At 39.0% G+C, this 25,765-nt stretch overlaps 1 protein-coding gene across 1 annotated transcript; it reads left to right on the top strand.

Annotated features, from left to right (window-relative positions):
• The first annotated feature begins 9,125 nt into the window (after positions 1-9,125).
• Positions 9,126-15,691, top strand: fpr1 (formyl peptide receptor 1). The gene is made up of 2 exons (XM_066683471.1): positions 9,126-9,300; positions 12,186-15,691. The coding sequence occupies exon 2, from the start codon at positions 12,213-12,215 to the stop codon at positions 13,323-13,325; it is 1,113 nt and encodes a 370-aa protein (XP_066539568.1). The 5' UTR covers positions 9,126-9,300; positions 12,186-12,212; the 3' UTR covers positions 13,326-15,691.
• Positions 15,692-25,765: the final 10,074 nt, after the last annotated feature.

Raw genomic sequence — 25,765 nt, forward strand, 5'->3', positions numbered from 1 at the left:
AGGTATTTCATTGTGATTTTTTTTTTTTTTTTGACAGTGTACCTCAACAAAGGAATTGAGGATGTGGTCTGAGACTGTCTGGTCAAAAACTATTAACAATGTCATGCTGCATAATGGTGAGAGAGTTTAAGTCTGAGATGACCACACTTTTGTGAGCTCCTCACCACTGTGATCTTTGTGTTGAGGCCAAAATAAGCGAAGAACAATAATGTCTCTGTCTAGTCATGGCTGTGTTGAACTTGGCCATTCTGACTTCAGCAATGACGTCTTTTTGCTCATGTTTATGTACCAATGAGTCCCTGTTTGTGTATGCTATTTCTTAAATACACTACATTGCCAAAAAGTGGGTTTCTTTTTAAATAAATGGTATTAACAGTCAGTTTAGTAGTCATTCTTTTGCCAAAGCAGATGCTTCCACCCTTTGGGAAAGGTAGAGTAGAACAAGTAAGTTTGAATGATGTGATTAGAAATTTGATGGCATTAGGTCAGGTATTGATAGTGGATAGGTTCTGTATCACAAACACTAGTGTAAGTCATGCCAGAGGTACTGAATGGAGCTCGATCTCTCCAGATGCAATTCTTTACAGCTCAGTGGTGTTTGAACTTTTATTAGTCTGGGGGACTCTTAAAATTGAGCATGATAACCTAAGGCTCCTGTGGTAATTCAATTCATTATTATCTGTGGAGATTACAAAAGCCGTGTGTGCAACTGAACATCTGTGTTCATAATGGATGCACCATATTTTAGCTAAATGTAGTAATTCGAAACGTTTATAAACATCTTCGGGAAAATACAGCAAGTTGTCATTATTCAATGTAAGATCTTTATCTAATTCTTTTATTTAAGTAATTATCTAAAGCTTTTGTTATGCATAATTTAATAATTTCACAGGACATGGATTTTTTATTTATCATGGAGACCTGAAAGTATGAAAAAATTGATCTTGTTGAACTGTGTACACAGAATTATCTGTATTTTAGTATTCAGAAAGCCTGTAGCAGGTAAGGTGGCCTTGCTGCTGTGTAAAGAAAAGGTAAAAAAAAATGTTGAAAACTTTCAAGTTTTGAAATGTTTTTTAAGAATATGCATGGCAGTCTTGTGTATTATTGCTTACCACTCTCCACAGATTAACAGTACATTTTTAAAAAATTATTGTTAATATGTTCCAGAGGAACATAATATACTGTATATATTTGTGCAAGACTTTGCATGTTGAATCAAGGGTTAAATATTGTTAAAGCTTAACTGCTCCTTCAGTAGCTTTCACAGGAAAGTAATGGCAATATCATTTTGACAGCAAATATCAGACAAATATTAATAATAATCTTCATAGGCCTTTGGTATGCAATAGATTTTAGGGTTGTTCAAGCACATTTAGAAAAACAAGCTTCTTTGTAAGTTATTCATACTGTGGCCAAAAGCCACCAAACTTCAATTAAAGCTTTACCCTATAGATGTTGAAACATTTCTGTGAGGATGTAATATCATTCCGCCACAAGAGCATTGGGGAAGTCAGGTGATGTTAGGATTAAATTGAATGATCAGATCTCCTCCCTGGATCACCACCTTAACGTGGTGGAGGTGTTTACGTGCCTGCGTGAGCCTAGGAGGGCAATGGCCCCTTGTAGGGTCTCCCAAGGCAAATTGGTCCTAGGTGATGAGCCAGACAAAGAGTGATCCATAAAGACCCAGATGAAGAGAACAGCAGAGACACAGATTCCCTTACCCGGAGTAGGGTTACCGGGGCCCCACCCTAGAGCCAGGTCTGGGGGAGGGGCTCCTTGGCGAGCGCCTGGTGGTCATACTTTCACTCATTGAGTCCGACCAGGCTCAGCCTGAAGGAGCAGCATGGGTCCACTCTCCCATGGGCCCACCACCTGTAGGAGAGGTAGTAATCCAGGTCTGATGCATTGTGGATTGGGTGGCAGCCAAGTGCGGGGCCTTAGCGTTCTGATCCTTGGTTACTGAAACAGGCTCTTGGAACATGGAACCTCTCTAGTGGAAAAAGAGCCTGAGCTGGTGCGCGAGGTTGAGAGGTACCAGCTAGATATAGTTGGGTTCACCTTGACACACAGTATGGGCTCTGGAACCAATCTCCTTGAGAGGGGCTAGATGCTCTAAGCGTAAGGCAGGAGTGGGCTTACTCAGGATACCGTAGGCCTCATTTTGATGATCAACTTTATAGTCGTATCATTGGACCTGCGGCCATATGTTCTGGACACATGGGTGAAGAGAGGTGCTGAGCTGTCAACTGAACACCACCTAGTGGTGAGTTGGATCAGATGGCGGGGGAGGATGCCGGACAGACCTGGCAGGCCTAAACGTGTGTTGAGGGTTTGCTGGGAACTTTTGGCAGAGGAACCTGTCAGAAAGGTCTTTAATTCCCTCACCTTCGACTGGATCCTGGAGGAGGCCAGTGACATTGAGTGCAAATGGGCCATGTTCCAGACTTCCATTGTTGAGGTGGCTGAACGGAGCTGTGCAAGGTTGTCGGTGCCTGTCGGGGTGGCAATCCCCACACTCGGTGGGGGACACCCCAGGTGAGGGAGGCTGTCAAGCTGAATAAAGAGTCCTTTAGAGCCTGATTGGCTCAGGGGACTCCGGAGGCAGCTGATGGGTACCGAAGAGCCAAGTGGCTTGTGGCTTCAGCTGTCGCTGAGACAAAAATTCGGGTGTGGGAGGAGTTCAGTGAGGACATGGAAAAAGACTTTCAGTCGACTCAGAGAAGATTCTGGCAAACCATCAGTTGACTCAGCTGAGGAAAACAGTTTTCCACCAACACCGTATATGGTGGGGGGGGAGGAGTTGTTGACCTCGACTGGGGACGTCATTAGGTGGTGGAAGGAATATTTTGAGGATCTTCTTAGTCCCACTAGCATGTCTAACACAGAGGAAGAGTTTGGGGACCCTGGGAAGGGCTCGTCTATCACTGGGGCTGAGGTGGCTGAGGTAGTAGGAAAACTCCTTGGCGGTAGAGCCCCGGGGGTGGATGAGGTTCGACCCGGGGTCCTCAAGGTTCTATATGTTGTGGGGCTGTCCTGGCTAACATGTCTTTGCAACATCGCGTGGACTTCGGGGGCAGTGCCTCTGGACTGGCAGACTGCGGTGGTGGTTCCCCTTTTTAAGAAGGAGGATCGGACTCCAACTATAGGGGATCACACTCCTCAGCCTCCCTGGTAAGGTCTATGTGGGTGTACTAGAGAAAAGAATCCGACTGATAGTTCGAACAATGGATAGGAACAATGCGGATTCCGCCCGTGGAACACAGGGCCAGCTCTTTCCGCTCGCTAGGATGCTGGAGGGTGCGTGGGAGTTTGCTCAACCAGTCTACATGCGTTTTGTGGATCTGGAGAAGGCATTTGACCGTGTCCCTCTGGATATTCTGTGGGAGGTGCTCTGGGAGTATGGTGTACTAGGATCTTTACTAGGAGCCATCCAGTCCCTGTATAAACAGAGCAGGAGTCTGGTCGTATGTCTGGCAGTAAGTCTGACTGGTTTCCAGTCGGAGTTGGACTCCGTCAGGGCTGCCCGTTGTCACTGGTTCTGTTCATAATTTTTATGGACAGAATTTCTCAACGTAGCCAAGTGGCGGAAGGTGTCCAGTTTGGTGGTCTCAGGATTCCATGTCTGCTTTTTGCGGATGATGTGGTCTTGTTGGTTTCATTGAGCCGGGACCTCCAGCTCTTGCTGGACCAGTTTGCAGCCGAGTGTGAAGCGGTAGGGATGAGGATCAGAACCTCCAAATCCGAGTCCATGGTACTCAGTCGGAAAAGGGTGGAGTGCTCCAGGTTGGAAGTGAGATCCTGCCTCAAGTGAAGGAGTTTAAATACCTTGGGGTCTTGTTCACAAGTGAGGGAAAGATAGAGCGGGAGATTGACAGGCGAATTGGTGCAGTAATGCAGGCTCTCAGTGAGCTGAGCAGAAAAGCAAAGTTCGCGATTTTTCCATTCAATCTACGTCCCAACCCTCACCTATGGTCACGAGCTTTGGGTAGTGACCGAAAGAACAAGATCGCGGGTACAAGCGGCTGAAATTAGTTTTCTCCGTAGGGTGTCTGGACTCTCCCTTAGAGACAGGGTTTGGAGCTTGGACATCCGGGAGAGACTCGGAGTGGTGAGACTTCCTGGTGAGGTGTTCTGGGCATGTCCAATGGGGAGGAGGCCCAGGGGAAGACCAAGAGCACCTCGGTATACCCCCGGAGGAGCCGGAATCAGTGGCTGGGGAGAGGGAGGTCTGGGTTTCTTTACTCAGACCGCTTCCCCCGCGACCCATACTTGGATAAGTGGTGGAAAATGGATGAATGGATCAAATCTCATCCAAGCAATAATGGATGAATTTTCCAAAGAACCCAATCATTTTAAAGATGGATCGTCAAGGGTTATAGAGTAAAGAAAATGCTTCTATATAGACCCTGAACCCTTAAAGACATTTTTGCATAATAAAATTTTTTTTTTTGCATCATGAAGATTGATGAAAAATGTGCTATGGATTGTTCTATATAGCACCTTTTATATGGAACTAATAATGGTTCTTCTGTTGTAACGTATTTGACATCGTAACCATAGACGTTTTGTTGAAGGTGCTGTATAGAACCATCCATAACACTTTCACAATTCAAAGGACCTTTTTATCATGCAATGGGCTTTTTAAGGGCTCATGGTTCTATAAACAATCATTTGTTTTAATAAAGAAAACTTGAAGAACCATCATATTTAAGAATATAGCATAGAAGGGTTTTTAGTAAAGGCGATGTTTCTACTTAGAACCATAAGTTCTGTATAGAACCACTTGCATTGTGAAATGGTTCTTCAGATTTATAGAGAATGTGGTGTACATGGTTTTTATATAGCACTAAAAAAATGATTCTTCTGTTATAACAAGCCAGACCAAAGTACAATAGTAGAACCATTCTTATTGGTTTACAGGATCTTCTTCAAAAAGGTGCTACACAGAACCATATTAAGTTTTTTTAATCAATCTAATGAATTATTTCATCAGGGACAAAACCTTTTCAGGATGGAAGTAGTTCTATATAGAACAGTATATAGAACAGATGGTTCTAACTGGATCCATCACATTAAATAAAGAACCCTCTTTTCTAAGAGTGTACTTCTTCCAACACTTGCCATTTAGTATGTTGACGAATAGCTTGAGTTCCACTACTACAGAATGTGCAATTTTCTACAAAGTTAGCAAAATATTGAGCATCAGGGTCCAAAATGGATGCATCTACAAACAGTTGGACATATAGTATAGGTGTCTCAGATATATAGATTCTGCAGTGTGTGGTCAATGAACAGTTAATTTTTGATAACTCTAAAGGAAGTAACTGCCTTCATGAGTTTCCATTTGAAGAAAATATTTTCAAAGAGGAAAGGTGTGTGGGGACTTGCCAAAAGAAAACATATCACATGGTGCCCAGAAAAAAAAATCCTTCAAACTCATGTATGTTCATTGACATGTGTGGATCATTGGCTGTGCTGGACACTAAATAAATTAATTTATTTGCAATGTGGGTTATACATATGGTCCCAATCAGAACATTTTCTGTGAAACAAAGCATTTCATGTTAAATTACTCTGAATTCAGCAGTACATTTAGAGATCTGTGGAATTTATCTATCTATGCAGTTGATTTACTTCCCCTTTTAATAATAGAACAGAAAACCACATGCAGAAAAAGCTCACAAATTTACATAGGGCACAGAATTGTACTAGCTTTAACTTTCAAATGACTAACAAATGACCTTTGATTGAGTCTAAAAACTGCCTAGAATTAAATCACATTGAGATGTTTATCTGTGAACAGAGACCCAATGTATTCTGTGATAAAAAAAAATGAGTGGTGTGTCGAACAAAACACATACTAGTTTATGTAAATCTTTTTTATTATGAATTTTATTATGATAAATACATCTCGATACAACACTTCAAGTAAAAAATGCAAACTTATACAGTAACAATACAGTAATAAACAAATTAAATGGCCCACCTAGCTGGCTACTGCTAACAAATGTTTAAATGTAGATGTTATATCTAATGGCAAAAGCTAAAACAAAAATGTATTTCTTTAGTCCTTGCTGGAGGATTCTTTAAAGCAGTGTATAAATGATAAAACTGTTCCAACTGATACATCAGCAGTTTAAAAATACAGTGGGTATGGAAAGTATTCAGACCCCTTTAAATTTTTCACTCTTTGTTTCATTGCGGCCATTTCCTACAATCAAAAAAGTTAATTTTATTTCTCATTAATGTACACTCACTACCCCATCTTTAAAAATGGTGTTTGCACATATAGTGCATTGTATGTTGTCAGTCCCACTCAAACCATGGCCACCAAACATAAAAGCTTAAAACCTTTTGAAACATTGTCTCGAAGTCCATACCAGCATTAAAAAGTTGAGCTAAAAGTAGCATCATCACATCACCAAGTATTTAGAAACATTCCACCTGTATTTTTCCTTACTGATCCGAAATGAAATTCAACGGAATGAATGTGGGAATAGATATACTGTATTTTTCTTTTACCTGATGTTTGCTAATGCGTCTAATGTGTATTTGGGGTGTTAGTTATGAATTAGGTTCTGTGCGTATTACTTTGTGATATGAGCCATTGTTTGCTTATTGTTTTTGATGTTTGATTGTTTGTAATATGGAATTATGTTGATTATTTGATTTTTGTTTTCATTTGTGACTATTTATATGTGGATAATTTAATAAAGTGGAAAAGGGAGTAGATACTGCCATTATTAATAAAAATATAAAGCACATACTGTATTAATTTCCCAACCTGCACACAAGCACTCCCAACCAAATATCCCTTTATAAAAATCATAATATATAACAAGGTACAAAATAATTGACAATATACAATGGTGTATATAAATAATAATTTTAGAATTAGATAAAATAATCCAAATAATCTTTTCACTGCACTCCACCATCTGTTGAATTATGAAAGGGACACGTATTTGGCTGCTACTGTGACTATGCAGGAATGTTTCAGACAAGCCAAAGGTGCAGGTGAGCACCAGGATTTTTAATCTGATGATAGCAAATATTGAAAGCAAGCAAAAGGAATGGAGCTGTGTAGTAACATGACTGAATTTCAGAAAATAGAAAAAGAGCTGTGCTGTCATATTCTGGAAAAGTTACAGGGGCCTTATGGCTGTCAGAGAAAGACCAGCAAGGAGTTATCTGAAAAGAGACTGAACAAGCACCTGAGAAACTTGCTGAATCCTGTGTGGGAGAAACCTTTGTGATAGTATCAGGTTTGAAACATGAGAGCAGAGTGCTAACTTATCATCAGTCTATTCTGTGACGTATATCCACATGAGATTGGAAATACTTTGCCAGCCTTTGGCAGTAAATACCATTTGGCACTGTTTACTTGTTATTTAAATCATTGACTGCTGAATGATAATGAATTAATTAAGTTTTACAAAGAATGCACAGTAGAAATCTGATAGGAATAAATGAATATACTGTCATTAATTTATTTACAAATGTTCAGAAATCCAGCTTCTAATTTCAGTTTATGTTGGCAAACTATTTCCATATGTTTGTAGACAAACAATATGCATGGATCTATGAATATACACGGTGGTTAGCACATTCGCCTCTCAGCGCTGGGATCTTGGGTTCAAGTCCCATATGGGTGGAGTTTCCATGTTCTCCCTGTGTCTGTGTGGGATTCCTCCAGGGGTCTTCAGTCTCCTCCCACAGTCCAAAAACATGGAGGTTAGGTGAACTGGCTTCTCTAAAACTGCACTGGTGTGTGCGACTGAGTGTGTATGTGTGGGAGTGAATGTGTGAATGTGTGTGCCCAGATATGGATTGCCACACTATCCTGGGTGAACCTCCTAGTGCCCGAAGCAGTCCTCCAGGTGGATAATCGTTCCTGGTTGAGAGTATGCTGTGCACATTTGGCTGCTGCTTCTCACCAGTGTGTGTTTGTCGATAGAGTGGTTCTGAGCAGTGTCGATTGCAAAAGCATCCATGGGTATCTAGAAGGGGACTATATACGTGTAAAGATGAATAAATAAATCAAATTTGTCACTGTCTCTGTAATAATACACTTAACAATATTCATTTTATGTATTAAAAGCAGTATACACCATAACATTTATATCAGGATCTATTCAGACTATACCTCGGCTTAAAACTTTTCTTTTCTGATGAGAAAATACTTTATTCTCTCATGTCATATCAGTCTTATAAGTGTAAAGAACCTCAGTTCAAAGCTAGGCCAAGTTATGTGTTGAAACTGTTAATGTTGAGTTTAAAAATATATTTTACTTCTTGGATGATAGTGAATTGAAGAGAAAATAATGAAGTAAATCACAGAAATAATGGTCGTATATTTTGGAAATGTAGGTAGAAAATTAAAACATCAGTGGAGGTTAGGTTGACCCTTGGAACTGGAACAAAAATATAGAGAAAGAATTGTCAGTTGCTCGCTAAAACATAATATTATGTGAAAGCATTGTTTACTATCAAAACATAAAGGTGATTTCATATGCCTATCCTAGTGTCTGTGTCATCATTATATTATTATTACTATATTATTATTATATTATTATTACATTATATTATTATTATTATTATATATATATATATATCGTATTATTATTATTGTTGTTTAACTAATATAAACTCAATCTCACAATTGAATCTCACAATTCAACAAAGGATCAAGTGACATTCAGTAGGAATAACTACATTTAGAGCTTTAAACTATTTTGTTTACCACCTATTTCATAGAGAAATTTAACTTAGCCCTGGAATTCCTAATATGGGCATGAAGGATATATAAGGAATACCAATTATTATAATATTATGGTTTTGCACATATAATAATAACGTAAGATATGAATAACTTACTATCTTAATATCAGTAGGAATTTCCCTCAGCTGTTAGACAGGTTTAAGTTAGGGCTTAAGTTATGCCCACCTAGAACCTGAGGTTTATGATTGGCTTAGTACAAACTGATTGACAGCAAAACGCCCTTTACAATTGGCTGCAGTCACTTTGCTCATTGCCCCGCCCATTGAGAGTTCCAGCACTACAGATTTCTTCCAACACTGTAGGTATCGGCAGAACTTAAATAAAAACGTTGGAGCTGTGTGAATGGGACCGGAGAGCCTGTGTAGTTTACTTCACGCTGTCTTTTATCAGTTTTAGCAAATATTTTCGTTTAAAATGTGTTTTTCTTTGCGGTCACCTCGCTGAATGTGGCTTGAGTCTTGAGCTGGACTTTTCAGGAGCAGTTCTGAAGGTTTCATAGACGAATTCTTGTGGTAAGATTAACATTTTCCTTTTATTCAGTGACACAGAGGAAACGTTTTTGATATTGTTTTATTTTATTTTAATTTTAATTGTGCCTAACGGTTCAAGCGTCTCCTGTTAGTTATTTGGAATTTATTTGACTTTCCATGACTCATGTCAATATAATATGTATAATTCACGTTTAAAGTTTGCAAACCAAAATTTAAGGCTAGGGAAAGGTATCAATAACCTTGATATTTTATATTTTTAAAACTTCTTAAAGTATTCCTGAAAAAAATAACAGAATTTAGAGGATACTAAAAAAATAATAATAATTTTTTTTTTCATTCCAGTAGCATCTATCATGTGAAACATTGGGACATATTTCACAGCAAGTGAACAGTCCATTTTTAATGCTGGAAACAAGAAAAATGCATATGGATCTGAGTGATTTGACAAGGACCAAACTGTGAGAACTAAAGTGGGTCAGAGCACCCTCACATGGCAGTTAGTGTGGGGTGATCCCATTATAGAGTAGTTAGTACCTACCAAAATTGGTCCAAGGTCCATGAAAAGACAACAGTTGAACAGGGTCATGGGCTCCCACAGCAAATTGATGTATATAGGGCGTGGAGGCCACTGAGGAGCTGCTGTAGAACAAATTGCTTAAAACCTTCCTGCTGGCTATGATAGAATGGCATCAGAACACTGCAGCCTTGCAGCTTGCTGTGTATTAGGCTGAATAGACATAGACCAGTCAGGGTGACCATATTGATTCCTGTCCACTGCTGAATATGTCAAAATTGGGGTTGTGAGCATCGGAATTGGATGATGGAGGCAATGGAAGAAGTTGGTCTGTATGTTGGTAACCTGGAGAAGAAATGGGACAGTATACAATATTGGAAGGCATGACGGCAGAGGCAGTGTGATGCACTGGGAAAACCTAGGGACTGGCATTGATGTGCATGTTACTTTCAATTATACCACCTTCCTAGGCACTGTGCTGACCATGTACACTCCTCCATGGCAACAGTATTCTCTAATAGCAGTGGCCTCTTTCAGCAAAATAGTGCACACTCCCAAACTACAACTGTTCAATTATAAATGTTCAGGAAAAATACAAAAAGTTCAAGGTTTTGCCTTGGCCTTCAAATTCCACAAGCATCTGTGGGGTGTGCAGGAAAACTAATCTAATCCTTGGATGGCCCACCTCTCAACTTACAAGGTAGAGTATCTGCTACTAGTTTTGGTGCCACATACCTTCTGGGGTCTTTTGAAACCCATGCTTGGATGGGTCAAAGCTTTTTTGTGGCAGAAGGAAGACAGACACTATATTAGGCAGGTGATTTTAATGTGTCGCTGTCACACACCTCCAGGATCCTGGGTTTGTGTTCAAACCCCACCAAGGGTCACTGTGAGGAGTTTTGTCCCGTGTCTGGATGGGTCCTCCCACAGTTTAAAAACACATGTCGGTATGTGCACTGGCTGTGTAAACGTTCCCCTATGTGTGAGTGACTGGGAGGGTGTGTGATGCCCAGGGACCCTGTAAAGGATGTTTTGCTGCCTTGCACAGAATGATTCCAGGTAGGCTCTGGATCAAACATGACCCTGAACCAGAAGAAGCTGTAACCCAAAAAAAAAAAAAAAAAAAAAAAAGCATGAATGCATGATTTTAATGTTATGGCTAATTGGGGTTTATTTTTATGAGTTTTATCATAGAATCATTTCTTGGTCTCAGAATTCTGTATTATTATGTATTAATATGAAGTTAACCAATGACAAAAAATAGTGACCGAATGGGTTTTAATTAGGTTAAACCCTACAGGCTAAAACTGCAGTGTAATGTACTTATTTAAAAAAAAACAATACACTGATTTTGAACTGATTTTCATGTTTAATTTAATTTAAACTTCTAGACCGTCTTGTAATGCTGTTTGGATACAAATATCCACCCACACTGAGGAAGGCATGAGAAGGCATAGGGGAAAATCCAAACGCCAATAGTTTTTAGAGGATTCACTGTGGTTTTTGCATTATTGCAAAATGTTGAATGTTCCACTAAGCATAGTGTTACAGCTATGACCTCTAGTGGACGAATGCAGAATAGCAGTCGTGTGCAAAATATCAGGCAACCCTGGTCAAATTACATCTTATTTTTTCATAAATTCTGAAAATGAGTTAGTGTATATTCACGAACAAAAAAAAAACAATTATATGTTTAGAACTGAACTTTTAAAATTATGTGCAAACTTTAGTCTGACAAAGTTTTCCTAAATTTCTATCAAACACAAATATTAATATTTTAATGTGCACCACAAGTTCAAATGGCATAGCAGTTATAGGATGCCATGTCTGACCTTATATTGTTTTAAAGGGGATTTCAAAATTCTTATGAAGAACAATTATTTTTGTTTACTTAGAAGTGATCAAACTGTGGGATTGTGCCCCCTAGTGTGGCAAGAAATAATTGCAGGGGGGGGTGTGGGTCACATATGAGATTGAAAAAAAAAAAAATATATCATTTTTTATTTTTCTACTATCTAAATTAGTAACCGATTATTTATTTTATAACTATGTGAAATGATGAGACCAAGACAAATGCAACATCATGGACACCCATTGATGAGGAGAGACCTAGAGCATATGTTCTGTTCCTATGTGCAGAAAAGAGGAGAAAGCTGATGTATGCTGCTTTGCATGCTATTTTATTTATTATGTAAAATAACATGTGACAAATGGGATTAATTAATTTTGTATATATGCTGTAGTAGTTTGCATATTAACAATGTTGGTGTGTGGGGGGTTATTAATAAAAATGTTACCTGTTTAGAAGCCTTTTGTTAATTTGCCCTGATCAAATCTCTATATATTTACAATAAGTCACAATAATTTCTGTTTATTATTTGTTTGGTTACAGGTTTGAAGCTTGTGACAACAGGACAAAATGCCTAGCTTTCAAAACTCTACTGTTGGTAACTCGTCTGCAGAAGACTATTATGACTATGATGACGATGAACATGAAGAACTCAGGAAGTCCCTCAACATTATGTCGCTCATAGTCTACTGCCTAGCCTTTGTATTGGGAGTGGTTGGGAATGGCATTGTGATCTGGGTGTCTGGATTCAGGATGAAGAAGACAGTCAACACCGTGTGGTTCCTTAACCTTGCTGTTGCCGACTTCCTTTTCACTGCTTTCCTGCCTCTCAGCGTGGCTTACACTGCCATGGGGTTCCACTGGCCATTTGGCCGCTTCATGTGCAAATTCAACAGCACTCTCAGCTTCCTGAATATGTTTGCCAGTGTGTACATCCTGGTGGTGATCAGTGTGGATCGCTGCATCTCTGTAGTGCGTCCTATTTGGGCACAGAACCATCGCACTGTTGGCCGAGCATCTCTTCTGAGTTTTGGTGTCTGGGTTTTTGCATTGCTGTTGAGTTCTCCTTACTTTGTCTTCAGGGATACGGCACCAGAATACCAAAATGAGAATGTCATCAACTGCTTCAACAATTTTGCATTCTCTGATGACTATGAGACAGCAGAGGTGGTGGAGCTCCGGTTACTGCGGCATCGAGCCATGATCATCACCCGTTTCTTACTTGGATTTGTCGTGCCTTTTTCCATCATCGTCTCCTGTTATGCGGTCATCATCCATCGGCTCAAAAGAAACCGCTCCATGTCTGGCCGCACTGGACGTCCATTTAAGATCATTGCTGCTGTGATCACCGCCTTTTTCCTGTGCTGGGCTCCGTACCACATCCTGGTGCTAATAGAGATGGCTAACCACATGGCAACTGACTACAGCACCACCCTGGAACATGTCGCTACCATTGGCATTCCCATAGCCACCAGCTTGGCTTTCCTTAACAGCTGCCTGAACCCACTCTTGTACGTCTTCATTGGTCAGGATTTCAAAGACAAGGTGCGTAAGTCTGTTCTAAAGGTTCTGGAGACGGCGTTCACAGAGGAGGTGTCTCGCACCAACACCTACACAAATTCCATGATCAACGGACGCAGCAAAGATCAAGGGAGTAAATCTTTCTCCGATGTAGAAGTTTAAATGATGGCCACAGATGCCTGTCTTGTAGGCGAGTACATACTCCAAGCCATTTGGTTTGTGTAGTACACCTCATATGTAGCCTCCTGGATGAGCTATGCTTTTCCCCAGACTTTTACTTGGGCTGTGTCTCAAAGTCATTGCTTGGTGGCTATTTCTGTAGATATTGCAGATGAAGATTTAACTTGATATGAAGAAACAAGGTGGGGTCCTCATAATAGAGCATGAGAGGTAAAACATAAATTACACTCTGCAACCAGCTGAAACATGAAGGATTTATAAAAGTCAGAGCATTTTAGGATTGAGGTGGAAAGTGGCACCCGAGATTGAAAATATCCAAAGTATTGGTGGTATACAGCTGAATTGAGAAAAAAATGTTAAGGGGAACAGTGGCAATGGTAATACAGACACAATTTGAATGAATATGCCTTAAAGGCATAAGACACAAAGGGTTTCCAGTTATATATATATCATCAGAGGAATCACTTTTAAGTTCCTAAAATGAAAGAAAAGTAGATTTTTTGTACGGTTTAAACATTTGCATTTACATTTATCTTTAAGGCATTTAAAAGACACTCTTATGCTGAATGATTTACAACAGTGCTTTTTTCATCTTCAGAAAATAAATTTGCACTAGTACAAATGGGATTAGAGTCCAAATACTGTTGAACAAGAACATCGCTAGATACAGAAGCCTAAGCTGAACCTTAAAGAGAAAGACAATAAACATAAGTGCAATATGAAACCACAATCAGTGCTGAATCAGTGAAGAAGAAACAATTCAATGCATTAATAAAACAATTACACCATTACGACACTGACAGAAAATACTTTAATTTAATTAATATGTTTAATTGGTCAAAGATTTTAAGCATATATTTTTGTTTTAATGTTGGTATAATCTTTAAAAACATTTGTACCTAACAGAATAAACTAAACAGTATACCAAAGTATATTTGTTGGAAAATATACAGGTAAATGTGTTCCTTTTAACGTAATCCATGTCATTTAAAACTCCTATATACCAATGAATAATTTTTATAAACTGTACTTCCAAGAACTAATAAACAGTTAGGAACACTCGTATTAAGAGTCTAGCAGTGACACACAAGCTTTTGGTTTATTTCCAGATAATTTACAAAAATTATTCTCTAAAGAACCTTCCATTAATACCTTTGAAGATTCTGTTCCTTTTAAAGATTATTTTAAGCACTGAACATCCAAGAACAAAGAACTATTGGGAAATCCTTCCTTGTTTCCTTTTTTTCAGCCATAAATAAAGCATTTAAACCAACATTGTATTATTTTTCTTGTGTTTAAAGGACGATGTATGATCTATTATTGAAGATTATATAAAATATAGTGTATCATGTATAATAAAGTATTATATTAAACAGATTGCACTGTGCCTTCTGTAAGATTGATAATTTTTTCCACTTTACATTCTTTAAAAAATTAAAAGAAGATTGGACTCAAACAGGAAATAAATTTATGGTTCCAGTTCTAGTTCATTTCCACCAGCTTGAGACACAGTTGGAACTAAATATATTGCCACAAGATTTTATTGTCTTTTTTGGTTACTATACTTATCTCTGGAAATCTAATTTGGATAATAAGCCACCGTGCATGCTAGTTACATTAGTTTGTTGTCTACTGTGTATACAAAAATAAAACTGCAGAACCACATGTGGATTCAAATAATGTATTAATTTCAATTTCATGAAGGAATTTATGAGCTGAATCACTCTTTCTGTGGAGTTTAGCATAAATATTAATATTGTTATTTTAAACAAATTTATACTCTTAGAAAAACTGTTCAGTGTCTTTAGTTAGGGAATATAATTGTACCATATTAAACAATATTTGTAGATTGTTCAGTTGATTGAATATGCTACATTTCCAGGACTTCTTGAATATTACACAGTGAAATTTTTAAAATAGAGAAGAAAATATAACTTACATTTAGGGAACACAACTGGACTTTAAAACCACTGCTATACTTTTAAAGATGCATTTACACTGTTTGTACCAAATTTATAATGATCATTAACAATGGTAAAAATTCAGCAAATAGCATTTGACAAAATAAAATTCTAGTTTACATTCTGGCATAAGTGTTCGTGATTTAATAGTGCTCAGTAACTTTTTTGTCACCAGTACCACTAAGGTATTGTGTAGTATTTGGTTTGATTTGCAAATTTAGCAAAGGCAGAGAACAGCCACATGTAACATTAAAAGACCCAAAGAAAATGGATAAAGAAATGTAAATAAATTTAGCACTCATTGTCTTGTGATTTTGTACAATATATTTTATGGCCCATTCTTATACATTTGTAAATGTATGTCTTTGTGAAATTTTTAAATGTATATTGTAGGTGTAAATTAATTAACATTAAATGGATCGTTTCAAATACAAATTTCAAATGTTTTTTTTTACCTGACACACAAACTGACAGATTTTTCTCACTCAGGCTTTGACAAATGCTTCATGTTAATGTTTATTATTTTAGACCAAAAATAACCTGAAAATCTTTGAAATGAGGGTGTTTTTTCAGGGTGTGTTTTTCTGTTTGTTAAACCATGGGAATGCACAGTCATCAAGAATTAAAAAAAAATAGTGCAAGAGACAAATCTAAATAATAATAACAATAATAATAAAACATATAGACAGAATGCATTACAATGTCATAAAAATAGGGCATTCAAGCATGAATTGGACAGACTGCACTGACTAAAGGTATTTATTTAATATTATGAAATCTTCACATGAACTAACATGACCAAAATGTAATGCAATAGAAAACAAGTTAAATAAATTTAAATTGCCATCAAAGGCAATATTCACGATTTTAATCAAAAAACACTTTTTATAAAATTCTGAGGACATTTCCTTACCATTTGCTAGCTCTTCGAAATGTGTATCAGTCTGATATGCTAGGCTTTCTCCTTCATGTCATATGGAGTTTTTTAGACAATGATATCGCTCTATTCCTGTTCTACAGGTGGGTAATATTGACTTATTTTTGCTGTTTCAGAATACTAACAATGGAAATTTTTCCCAATTCTGGAGACGCTAACTGCAAAACTAAACAACTTGAGTTACAAATGAGTTTCAATGGTAATTCAAACAGTGAATAAAACACATACATACAAACAATAGTCATTTTTCCCTCAAAATACCGTTTCTGCTTAAAAGATATGGAGCTTCTCAACACAAACCAACCAGGGAGCCTACAATCGTAGATGTCCCCTTTAACACATTGGACCCGAATCTAACATTCTGCAGAGTAAAGAGCACAACTTATATTCTCAGATTTATAACTCATGAATGCCTGAAGGCATCTGTGTGCTCCACATACTGTTAGAAACCGCAGATCCTATTGTTTCTAAAAATAGCGCTCTTATTGTGATGCTGTGAAGCCTCTGGGAGTAATCCAGTTTGAAAAAACACCTAAAAAACAAGGCACTCCTTCAAAATCTGTTTTATTTTGCGCTCATAACTGATTGTACTGCAATCATAATGCATTCCTCTGCTAAAAGACATGAATGACATCAACCCACGCTGTCTCCAGGCAGGAAAAAAAAAGAGTCATTCAGCAAAAACATACTCCCATTATTTATTTTTAGTTTTTCAATGTTTTGTGGGTTTCACATCAAATAATATTAAATTAGATCACCAAATATAAACTAAAATGCTTAAATAATTCTTCATTGTGTGTATTCTAAATAAACAAGTATTATTTCATCATATTTTTAAAAGATAATAATAATAATAATTGTTACTTATAAGCAGCTGAGTAAATTGCCAATGTACCAAAACAATTTTTATTTGTTTGGATATTGTCCATATTTGCCCTGAACAAAATGCTGAACGTCCTAGAGCTTAGAATATCAAGAAAAATAAGTCTGTCTGATGCTTCTCATGAATGTGTGTGTGTCTGTGTTGCCCTGTGAAGGATTGGCGCCCCCTCCAGGGTGTATTCCCGCCTTGCGCCCAATGATTCCAGGTAGGCTCTGGACCCCCCGCGACCCTAAATTGGATAAGCGGTTACAGATAATGGATGGATGGATGATGCTTCTCATTAATTTTGTTAATGAGTAATGATATGTGGTAACATTCTGGTCAGAACATGGCCAGTTTTAAGAGAATATCAAATATCAGTCAGCATTTAAACCTCAAGTGATTACACAGCTCCAGGGACCTGGAGGTTGTGGGTTCAAGTCTGTGAGGAGTTTGGTGTGTTTTCCCCGTGTCTCTGTGGGTTTCCTCCGGGTGCTCCGGTTTCCTCCCACGGTCCAAAAACACACATTGGTAGGTGGATTGACTACTCAAAAAAGTGTCTGTAGGTGTGAGTGTGTGAGCGAATGTGTCGCCCTGTGAAGGACTGGCGCCCCCTCCAGGGTGTATTCATGCCTTGTGCCCAGTGATTCCGGGTAGGCTCCGGACCCACCGTGACCCTCAACTGGATAAGCAGTTACAGACACTGAATGAATGAGCTGTAATAGAGAGAACAGAGCCTCTGTCAATGCTAATCTTAGCTCAGCACTGCAGAAACTGTACTTTTAGAGGAAGGTAGGCACATTTTTCTTGTGCGTTCCCACTCTTCGTTACAAGTTTTTTCTATCTGTGACTTCAATATTTTTTCTTGTTTAACCTTTTAATTAATTCTGTGATGTCCAAACCTATGTCCCTAGTGGTGAATTTGCTGCTGTCTGCAGCTTCTTTAGTGTGGAGTTCTTATTTTTGGACTTACGTAGTTCAACTTAATCCATGTTCGCCTGACTGCAGACTAATCACAGTCATTACGGTCTGCATCAATGCAGCGCATAGTTATATTCCTGGAGAGGTGCTAGTCAGAAAGGCAGAGTTGTATAGAGAAAGAGTTGCATCAACTCTGTTCACTCCAATGGACCAGTTTTTACAGCAATGGCGGATCATCGAGCCTCTCAATAGTTCCCCGAAATTAGTCACTGACACCAGCAGCACCGTGCAGCAAAACTAACACCAGATACAACATTAACATCAATGTTCAAAAATACAAAATTAGCCTACTATTCAACTTTGCTTCAGTTTCTCACTTTTCAATCTGTGCAAAAATGAGCCAAGACAGGTGAAGGGCACAGGATTGAGTTATAGGAGTGAGAAGTGAGATATTGGTGGGGTCATATTTGCTGAGTCAAAGCCCATCCAATACCCAAAATATTATATAGCTATAAGCTGATTCTTATGTAGCTAAGGCAGTAAAATACTGCATGTATAATGATGTGGAACATCATTTTATTAACGTTAGAGAGTGAGGATGTGTTCCAAACAACACACTATGGAAACATACACTACAGAAATAAAAGGATGATGCAGCAGTGTGTAGTTTGGGACACTGCCGAGACTAACGTTAAATTGCTGCATGTTTAGAGCGCTTTCTCACAATCTGAACACTGCTAATATTAAGACTGACTCTCAGATCCTCCTCTGTTGGCGTAACAGTTATATACAAGCCGCTTTTATAACTGTAATTAACCGTCATTGTTATCTGTTGTGTTCTTGTTACTGACCTCAAGCCCAGAGCTGGTAAAACTAATTTTATAAACCAGACTATGACGGTGAACCTGAGGCCAGTGAAGCTGACGACTGGAGCATTTTTATATTTGAACAGGTGCCTTAACGAAGGCTGAAAGAATACCCACGGTGTCTGACTCATTGTCTCAGTGGCGCATTTTCAAAATAAAAGTTTGCAAATAAAAGCATATTTGGGTTCCAGGCAAGCTACGTTTTTCTGGTCTCCTATCTAATGTTCTTTTAGTATATTTAAGGGCTATTAATGAATCCATTGAGTTGGTGCTTTTTACTGAGTAAGCGTTATAGGCAAAACAGAAAGGTATTAATAAAGACAGGCTCATTCATAAAGAATTGCTCATTTCTTTAGATTCCTTGCCCCCACCTGCAATACCTACACGCCCCATTAGTGGGGGCGCCCCACACTTTCAGAAACACTGGGTTATGGACTTTGAGCAATTGGGCTTAATTATGCCAATGGTAGGATGATAGGAATGGGACTTTTATGTAAATCCTACACATTGTTGCTGTTCAATGAAAATATTAATTTTGTTAGAGAAGAAAAAAACTTATTTTTCAATGGAAGTCAGTGTAAAAGAAATTACATTTTAAGTCATTTTGAAACATTTCTATTGATCCACCTATCTTGATTTTTTTTTTTAAATAAAATGTGAAGGACAGCTGTTGTGTTCAAATAATGTAGTAAACTAAAAATCCGCAAGAATAGATACATGCATTTTTTGGACAACGACAACGTGGATCAGGCTCTGGCCACCAGGGAGCGCCACTGTATAAATTATGGCCTGTCAAGTGAGGGGTTCTTTGTTATTTCTTCGTTTAACTTGTATGTATTGAAAAATGGGTCTATCATCAACACAAACCAGTAGTTCATTATAGAGGTACTGCATAAAATGGAGATTCAGTACTGAATATACAAAGAATAAACTGGGCAGTAGATACAATAAATAAATAAATAAATAAATAAATATCCTGAACAGGCCTGAGAACAGGACAGTATACAGATTGGAATGAAAAGAATTTTAAGGCTATATTTCACACACGCACACACACACACACACATTCCTTAGTCTTCTTTTAATGTGCTTTTTAAAACTGTAGGCTGCATACAGAAAGTCTAAGATTGACTGCTTTTTTTTCTAGTCTTCTTCCTCTCTTCTGTTACCTGAAAAAAGCTTTGGAGATGCCAACTTGCTGGCTGTCCATATACTGAAAGAGACAAAGAAGCTAATTCAGACACCTGCCAGAGCAACACTGACTGGACAAAAATGCTATTGAAACCACTCCTCTTTAGGAGCATGTTGCAGTGTACATAGCATTCATGAAATGTTTTGATTAAAAGGGATGTTTACCATTATATTTGTTGCATGTTTTCTCTGCAGTAGCAGTGATGTCACTTTTAATTTGTTCTTAGTCTTCCCGGGAAGTGGAGATTCTCCAGCAGGGTGTGAAGCAGCTTCTTTCATCTGCTACTTTATTTGGACAACTGGCAATATGGGATCTCCAAATTTGCTTCCAGGCCACAGAAGAGAGGAAGAAGATCTATACAAAAAATAAAAAAAACAGCAAGTTTTAGGGCTCCTGGAGGCAGCCACGTAGTTCCAGGGGGGTCCAGAGCCTACCTGGAATCATCAGGCGCAAGGCGGGAATACACCCTGGAGGGGACGCCAGTCCTTCACAGGGCAACACAGACACAGATGCATTCACTCACACACTCACACCTACGGACACTTTCAAGTCGCCAATCCACCTGCAACGTGTGTTTTTGGACTGTGGGAGGAAACCGGAGCACCCGGAGGAAACCCACGCGGACACGGGGAGAACACACCAACTCCTCACAGACAGTCACCCGGAGCTGGAATCGAACCCACAACCTCCAGGCCCCTGGAGCTGTGTGACTGCGACACTACCTGCTGCGCCACCGTGCCGCCCAGCCACTTAGTTATTATAAAATATTCTACTCAAGTATTTGATATTTGATGAAATTTTACTCAAATACAAGTAAAATTACCGGTATAATAATGTACTCACGTAAAAGTAAAGAGTAGAGCATTTGAACTTTAGTAAATTTAATAAATTAAGTAAAAGATACTTAAGTTACTTACTTTTTAACAGTGTGTGGGTGGGTGGGGTGTTCTCTTCTGTGTAGTGTAAAAAGGACAAGGGGATATAAATTTCAAACCAGTTGGTTTTAATTAATGGAGTAATTTTACAAATGAAATAAACTGCTTGTGGAGAGGCCTGGAGATATTAACATGACTATTAAAGGAGCAATCTGTAACAATGACACCAAGCGTTTAAAATCGTAACTATAATACAGTTTCAAAACAGTATAGAGGGCTGTCTGCCTCATCCCCAGAAGGTTGCCAGTTTGAGGAAAACTGAATGAACAAGCAAGAGATGAACTTAAGAACTTGGGCCGTACTAGCTAAGAAGAATGTGCCATAATCAACACATTTACACAGAAAAGTGTTCATCATTTCACTAAAACATCTATCTACATAAAAAAGTGAATAGGTGGCCACCACTTCCTTGCATTTACAAGTCTTTACTGTCCAAATCCACCTGAAATATTTCAACTAGACAAGGCTGGTGTTACATATCGATTTTCCACCATAAATGTCATTTAGGAGGCAGAGTTTATCCACAATTTTCGTAGTCAAACATTTCATTCCATTAGGCTATAGATTTTGAAAATTTTTGAAGCAACTGTTGTTCCACTTTATCCATTTAAAACACAAAAATAAACTGTATTATTCAAACAAATATTCCAAATTTTTGTATTCAAGCATTTAGTTGCACCTTAAATGGGTCTGTTTATGAGACTTATTTGTGTTTTTGTCCAGCATCTTATTAAATACTCATTTCCACAATAAACAACTATGCAAAGCTAAAGCTAGCACTAGTTTTTATAAACACTCATTTCCCATTTTGAAACACTTATTATGTCACTACAACATCTACCTACTAGTGAAACGTTGGTATATCATGTGTACTACCAAGCTTCATTCCACCTTAAATAGGTGAATATGCAAGGCTTTTCAGACTCAATTATTACTCCTTAATTTGTTTAAAACACACACACACCAGGGGCGGTCACACAGATCCAGGGACCTGGAGGTTGTGGGTTCGATTCCTGCTCCAGGTGACTGTCTGTGAGGAGTTGGTGTGTTCTTCCCGTGTCTGTGTGGGTTTCCTCTGGGTGCTTCGGTTTCCTCCCATGGTCCAAAAACACACGTTGGTAGGTGGATTGGCGACTCCAAAAAAGTGTCCGTAGGTGTGAGTGTGTGACTGTGTGTGTTGCCCTGTGAAGGACTGGCGCCCCCTCCAGGGTGTATTTACGCCTTGCGCCCAATGATTCCAGGGAGGCTTTGAACCCACCACAACCCTGAATTGGATAAGCGGTTACAGATAATGAATGAATGAATGAACACACACACCACAAAGAGACACACATGAATCTGCCTGAATTTCTTTAAAACAAACATACAATGGTATTTACACTTTTCAATAATTTTGTTATTCACCTTTTTCTTATAAAACACACAAAACACAGTCCTAACACCTTTCAAATGCCTTGCAGGGTTTTTTTTTTTTTTTTGCATTTTTATTTACATTTAAACAGTATAGGATGTGATCATCCTCAGTAAAGGATGTGATTTTAAAAGTATTGCGGTACAATACTTAAAAAAAAATTAAGTAAAAGTAAAATTACAGAGTTTAAAAACTACTTAGAAAGTACAAGTATGCACAAAAAAAAATCTCAATTACAGTAATGCAAGTAAAAGTAATTCGGTACTTCCACCTCTGGTTACTTCATTTTTTAAACAACTCTCCTTCATGATCCTGCAGCAGCTATGAGACACTATTTTGCTGGTTTCCAAGTACTGGAGAAGACCAGAGAAGCTGCTTAAAACACTTGCCAGTTTCTGGATGCAGCTTTAGTGTTATTGTACACAACCATAGTCTTAGTAGCTTTTTCAAATAGATGCTCTACATAAATGACAACGGTCATGATGTAGGTCATGTTTGTAGATATAAAGGGGAGTGTGCCAATGGGGAGGAGCTGATCAATGGGGGCAGCTATTTTAGACAATAGCGTTATTGTGGCTTCAAGCAACAGTAGGTAAGATTATTATTTTTTTTTTTTACTTCTGGGCTCCCCCCTACAGAATATAGAGCCAGCATAAACCACATTGAACCCAAAAGAAGAATGTTGACTGATAAGGTAAAGTAATATTACAGAATTTCAAACAAATAAAATGCTTTAGTTTTATTCATTCATTCATTCGTTGTCTGTAAGTGCTTATCCAGTCCAGGGTCACTGTGAGTCCAGAGCCTACCCGGAATCACTGGGTGCAAGGCAGGAACACCCCTTGGAGGGGCACCAGTACTTCACAGGGCGACACACACTCACACATTCAGTCACATGCTCACACCTACGGACATTTTTGAGTCACCAATCCATCTACCTATGTGTGTTTTTGAACCATGGAAGGAAACCAGATCACTTTGAAAAAACTCATGCGGATAGGGGGAGACCACATCAAACTCCTCACCTGAGGGCAGGACTTGAACCCAAAACCTCCAGGTCCTTAAATACTGGTGGGGTGGCATAGTGGTGCAACAGGTATTGTCACTGTCACACAGCTGCAGGGTCCAGGGGTTGTGGGTTTGAGCAGTGCTCTGGGTGACTGTCTGTGAGGAATGCTGTGTGTTCTCCCTGTGTCTGCATGGGTTTCCTGTGGGTACTCCAGTTTTCTCTCATGGTCCAAAAACACTGTTTGGTAGGTGGATTGGCGACTGAAAATGTCCATAGGTGTGAGTGAATGTGTGAATGTGTGTTGCCCTGTGAGAGACTGGCGCACCCTCCAGGGTGTGTTCCCATCTTGTGCCCAGTGATTCCAGGATAGATTTGCAAGTTAAAACTCAAAAGCATCCTTTGGACATGCAATTGACAACGACTGACCAAATGGGTTGCTAGGATATTTGTTTGAAACAACTCAGTGTGACAGGGATAAAACCAATACCAAAACCAAGTCGATTTCTTACAACTTCAATCTGTATGCCATGTCTTGAAAATGCATGTCTTGAAAAAAGCATGCATGTTTAATCTGTTTTGCAGTGGAGCACTCAAAATTTGCATGACAACTCAATATCATAGCAAGTCAAGCTAACAAAACCTGAACCAGAAGCAATATACTGTAAAAACCTGGATATAAGATGTTTTAGTCAACAAAACTTGGATTCCTTTATACTTGTGCACAAATGTATCTGCATCACTTTGCAATTACAATGGCAAAACACTAGGGCTGAATCACAAATATATTTCTAAACCATGCAGGTGATAAAATAATGATTTCTTCATTTAAAATGTACATTGTATGTCAGATGATAAGATACATTTATACTGCACTTTAAGTTTTAGCTCGCCCTGATTTCGTGCACTGTCTGGGTGTAGTAGTATTAGTTTTTAATTTTTCCAGGTGCCAGAGTGTCACGCCCTGGCCCTGTCATGTCTGTTGTTCCCACCATGTGCTTACTTAGCACATCCATCCATCCATTATCTGTAACCGCTTATCCAATTTTAGGGTCGCGGGGGGTCCAGAGCCTACCTGGAATCATCGGGCGCAAGGCGGGAATACACCCTGGAGGGGACGCCAGTCCTTTACAGGGCTACTTAGCACATGGCTCTGTTAATTATTGTTCATGTCTCCGCCCTAGTGCCAAATTAGCTCCACCCCCTCATCAGTGTCTCCTCTTGTTATCCCTCTTGTTGTTCCCAGGTGTTTTGTATTGTCCTCTAGTTTATAAGCCCTGTCTTACAGCACAATGTTGGTCGACCATTTGCATTCCATGTATCCCTTTGTGTCTCGGTATTGCTGTTGTTCCAGGTCCCTCTGTTTCTTTGGAACTCTGTGTTTGGATTTAGCATTAGCTCTGTATGTAGGTTTAGCCTTAGCTCTGTGATTAGGTTTAGCCTTAGCTTTCTGTTTAGTTTTTGGGTCTTCCTGTGTAGGTCTGTTCAGGTTAATGTTTAGTGTTTTGACTTTAAGTTTTTCTGTTGATTAATTACTTGTTTTCTATTTCTTCATTATTCTTTTGTTATAATAAAGTATCCTACCTGCATTTACCTTCCAGATTGCATACCGTGATAGAATGGTTGACCTTAATAAAGAGGTAGCGGGAGGTTTTAGGAGACTTGGTGAAGTCCAAGCTTCCATAATCCAAGCCCTAGTTGAGACCAGGTCTTCAAATGAGCTACACTGTGTTTCCGTGGGATGTATAGGACTGGTACATGTACAGCAGGTGGTTAATGAAGGCTCCAGAGTAAAGCAGAAAGTTAAAAGAAAAAACAAGGCCAAGAAAAGCTGTCCTGCTCAGAGCCCCGAGACCTATCCTGCTCAGAGCCCCGAGACCTATCCTGCTCAGAGCCCCAAGACCTATCCTGCTCAGAGCCCTGAGACCCTTCCAGTTCAGAGCCCGAGGCTTGTCCTTCTCAGAGCTCCAAGTCCTGTCCAGCTCCTCTACACCAGTCTTCAGTTCCTATGGATGCTAGAAAAGCATGCCAGTTTGCCCTTTCTTCATGGACAACTATTAGGGAACTGGTAGGCTCTATCAGACATACCATAGATGGGTGCCTGTCAAGAGGAGGCTCTCAAAGACTTTATATTCAAGTTGACTGTTATGGTTAGTCTGTTTGAGGACGAGCTCAGTGTACCCCAGCCTGCTTCCGAGAACAACGCCACAGGGCCCCCTGCATCCGAGGATGATTCCGCAGGGATGCCCCGGTTCCCAAGAGAGCGGCAATCCAAGCCGCTCCTGTTCCCTAGAGGGTGGCGATCCAGGCCACTCCTGTTCACGTGACTGT

The sequence above is a fragment of the Hoplias malabaricus genome, chromosome 10, assembly GCF_029633855.1.
Source record: "Hoplias malabaricus isolate fHopMal1 chromosome 10, fHopMal1.hap1, whole genome shotgun sequence".
NCBI classification, from domain to species: Eukaryota; Metazoa; Chordata; class Actinopteri; order Characiformes; family Erythrinidae; genus Hoplias; species Hoplias malabaricus.

Excerpts from the sequence above, each read along its gene's own strand:
- fpr1 (XM_066683471.1), top strand. The coding sequence starts at position 12,213 with ATGCCTAGCTTTCAAAACTCTACTGTTGGTAACTCGTCTGCAGAAGAC.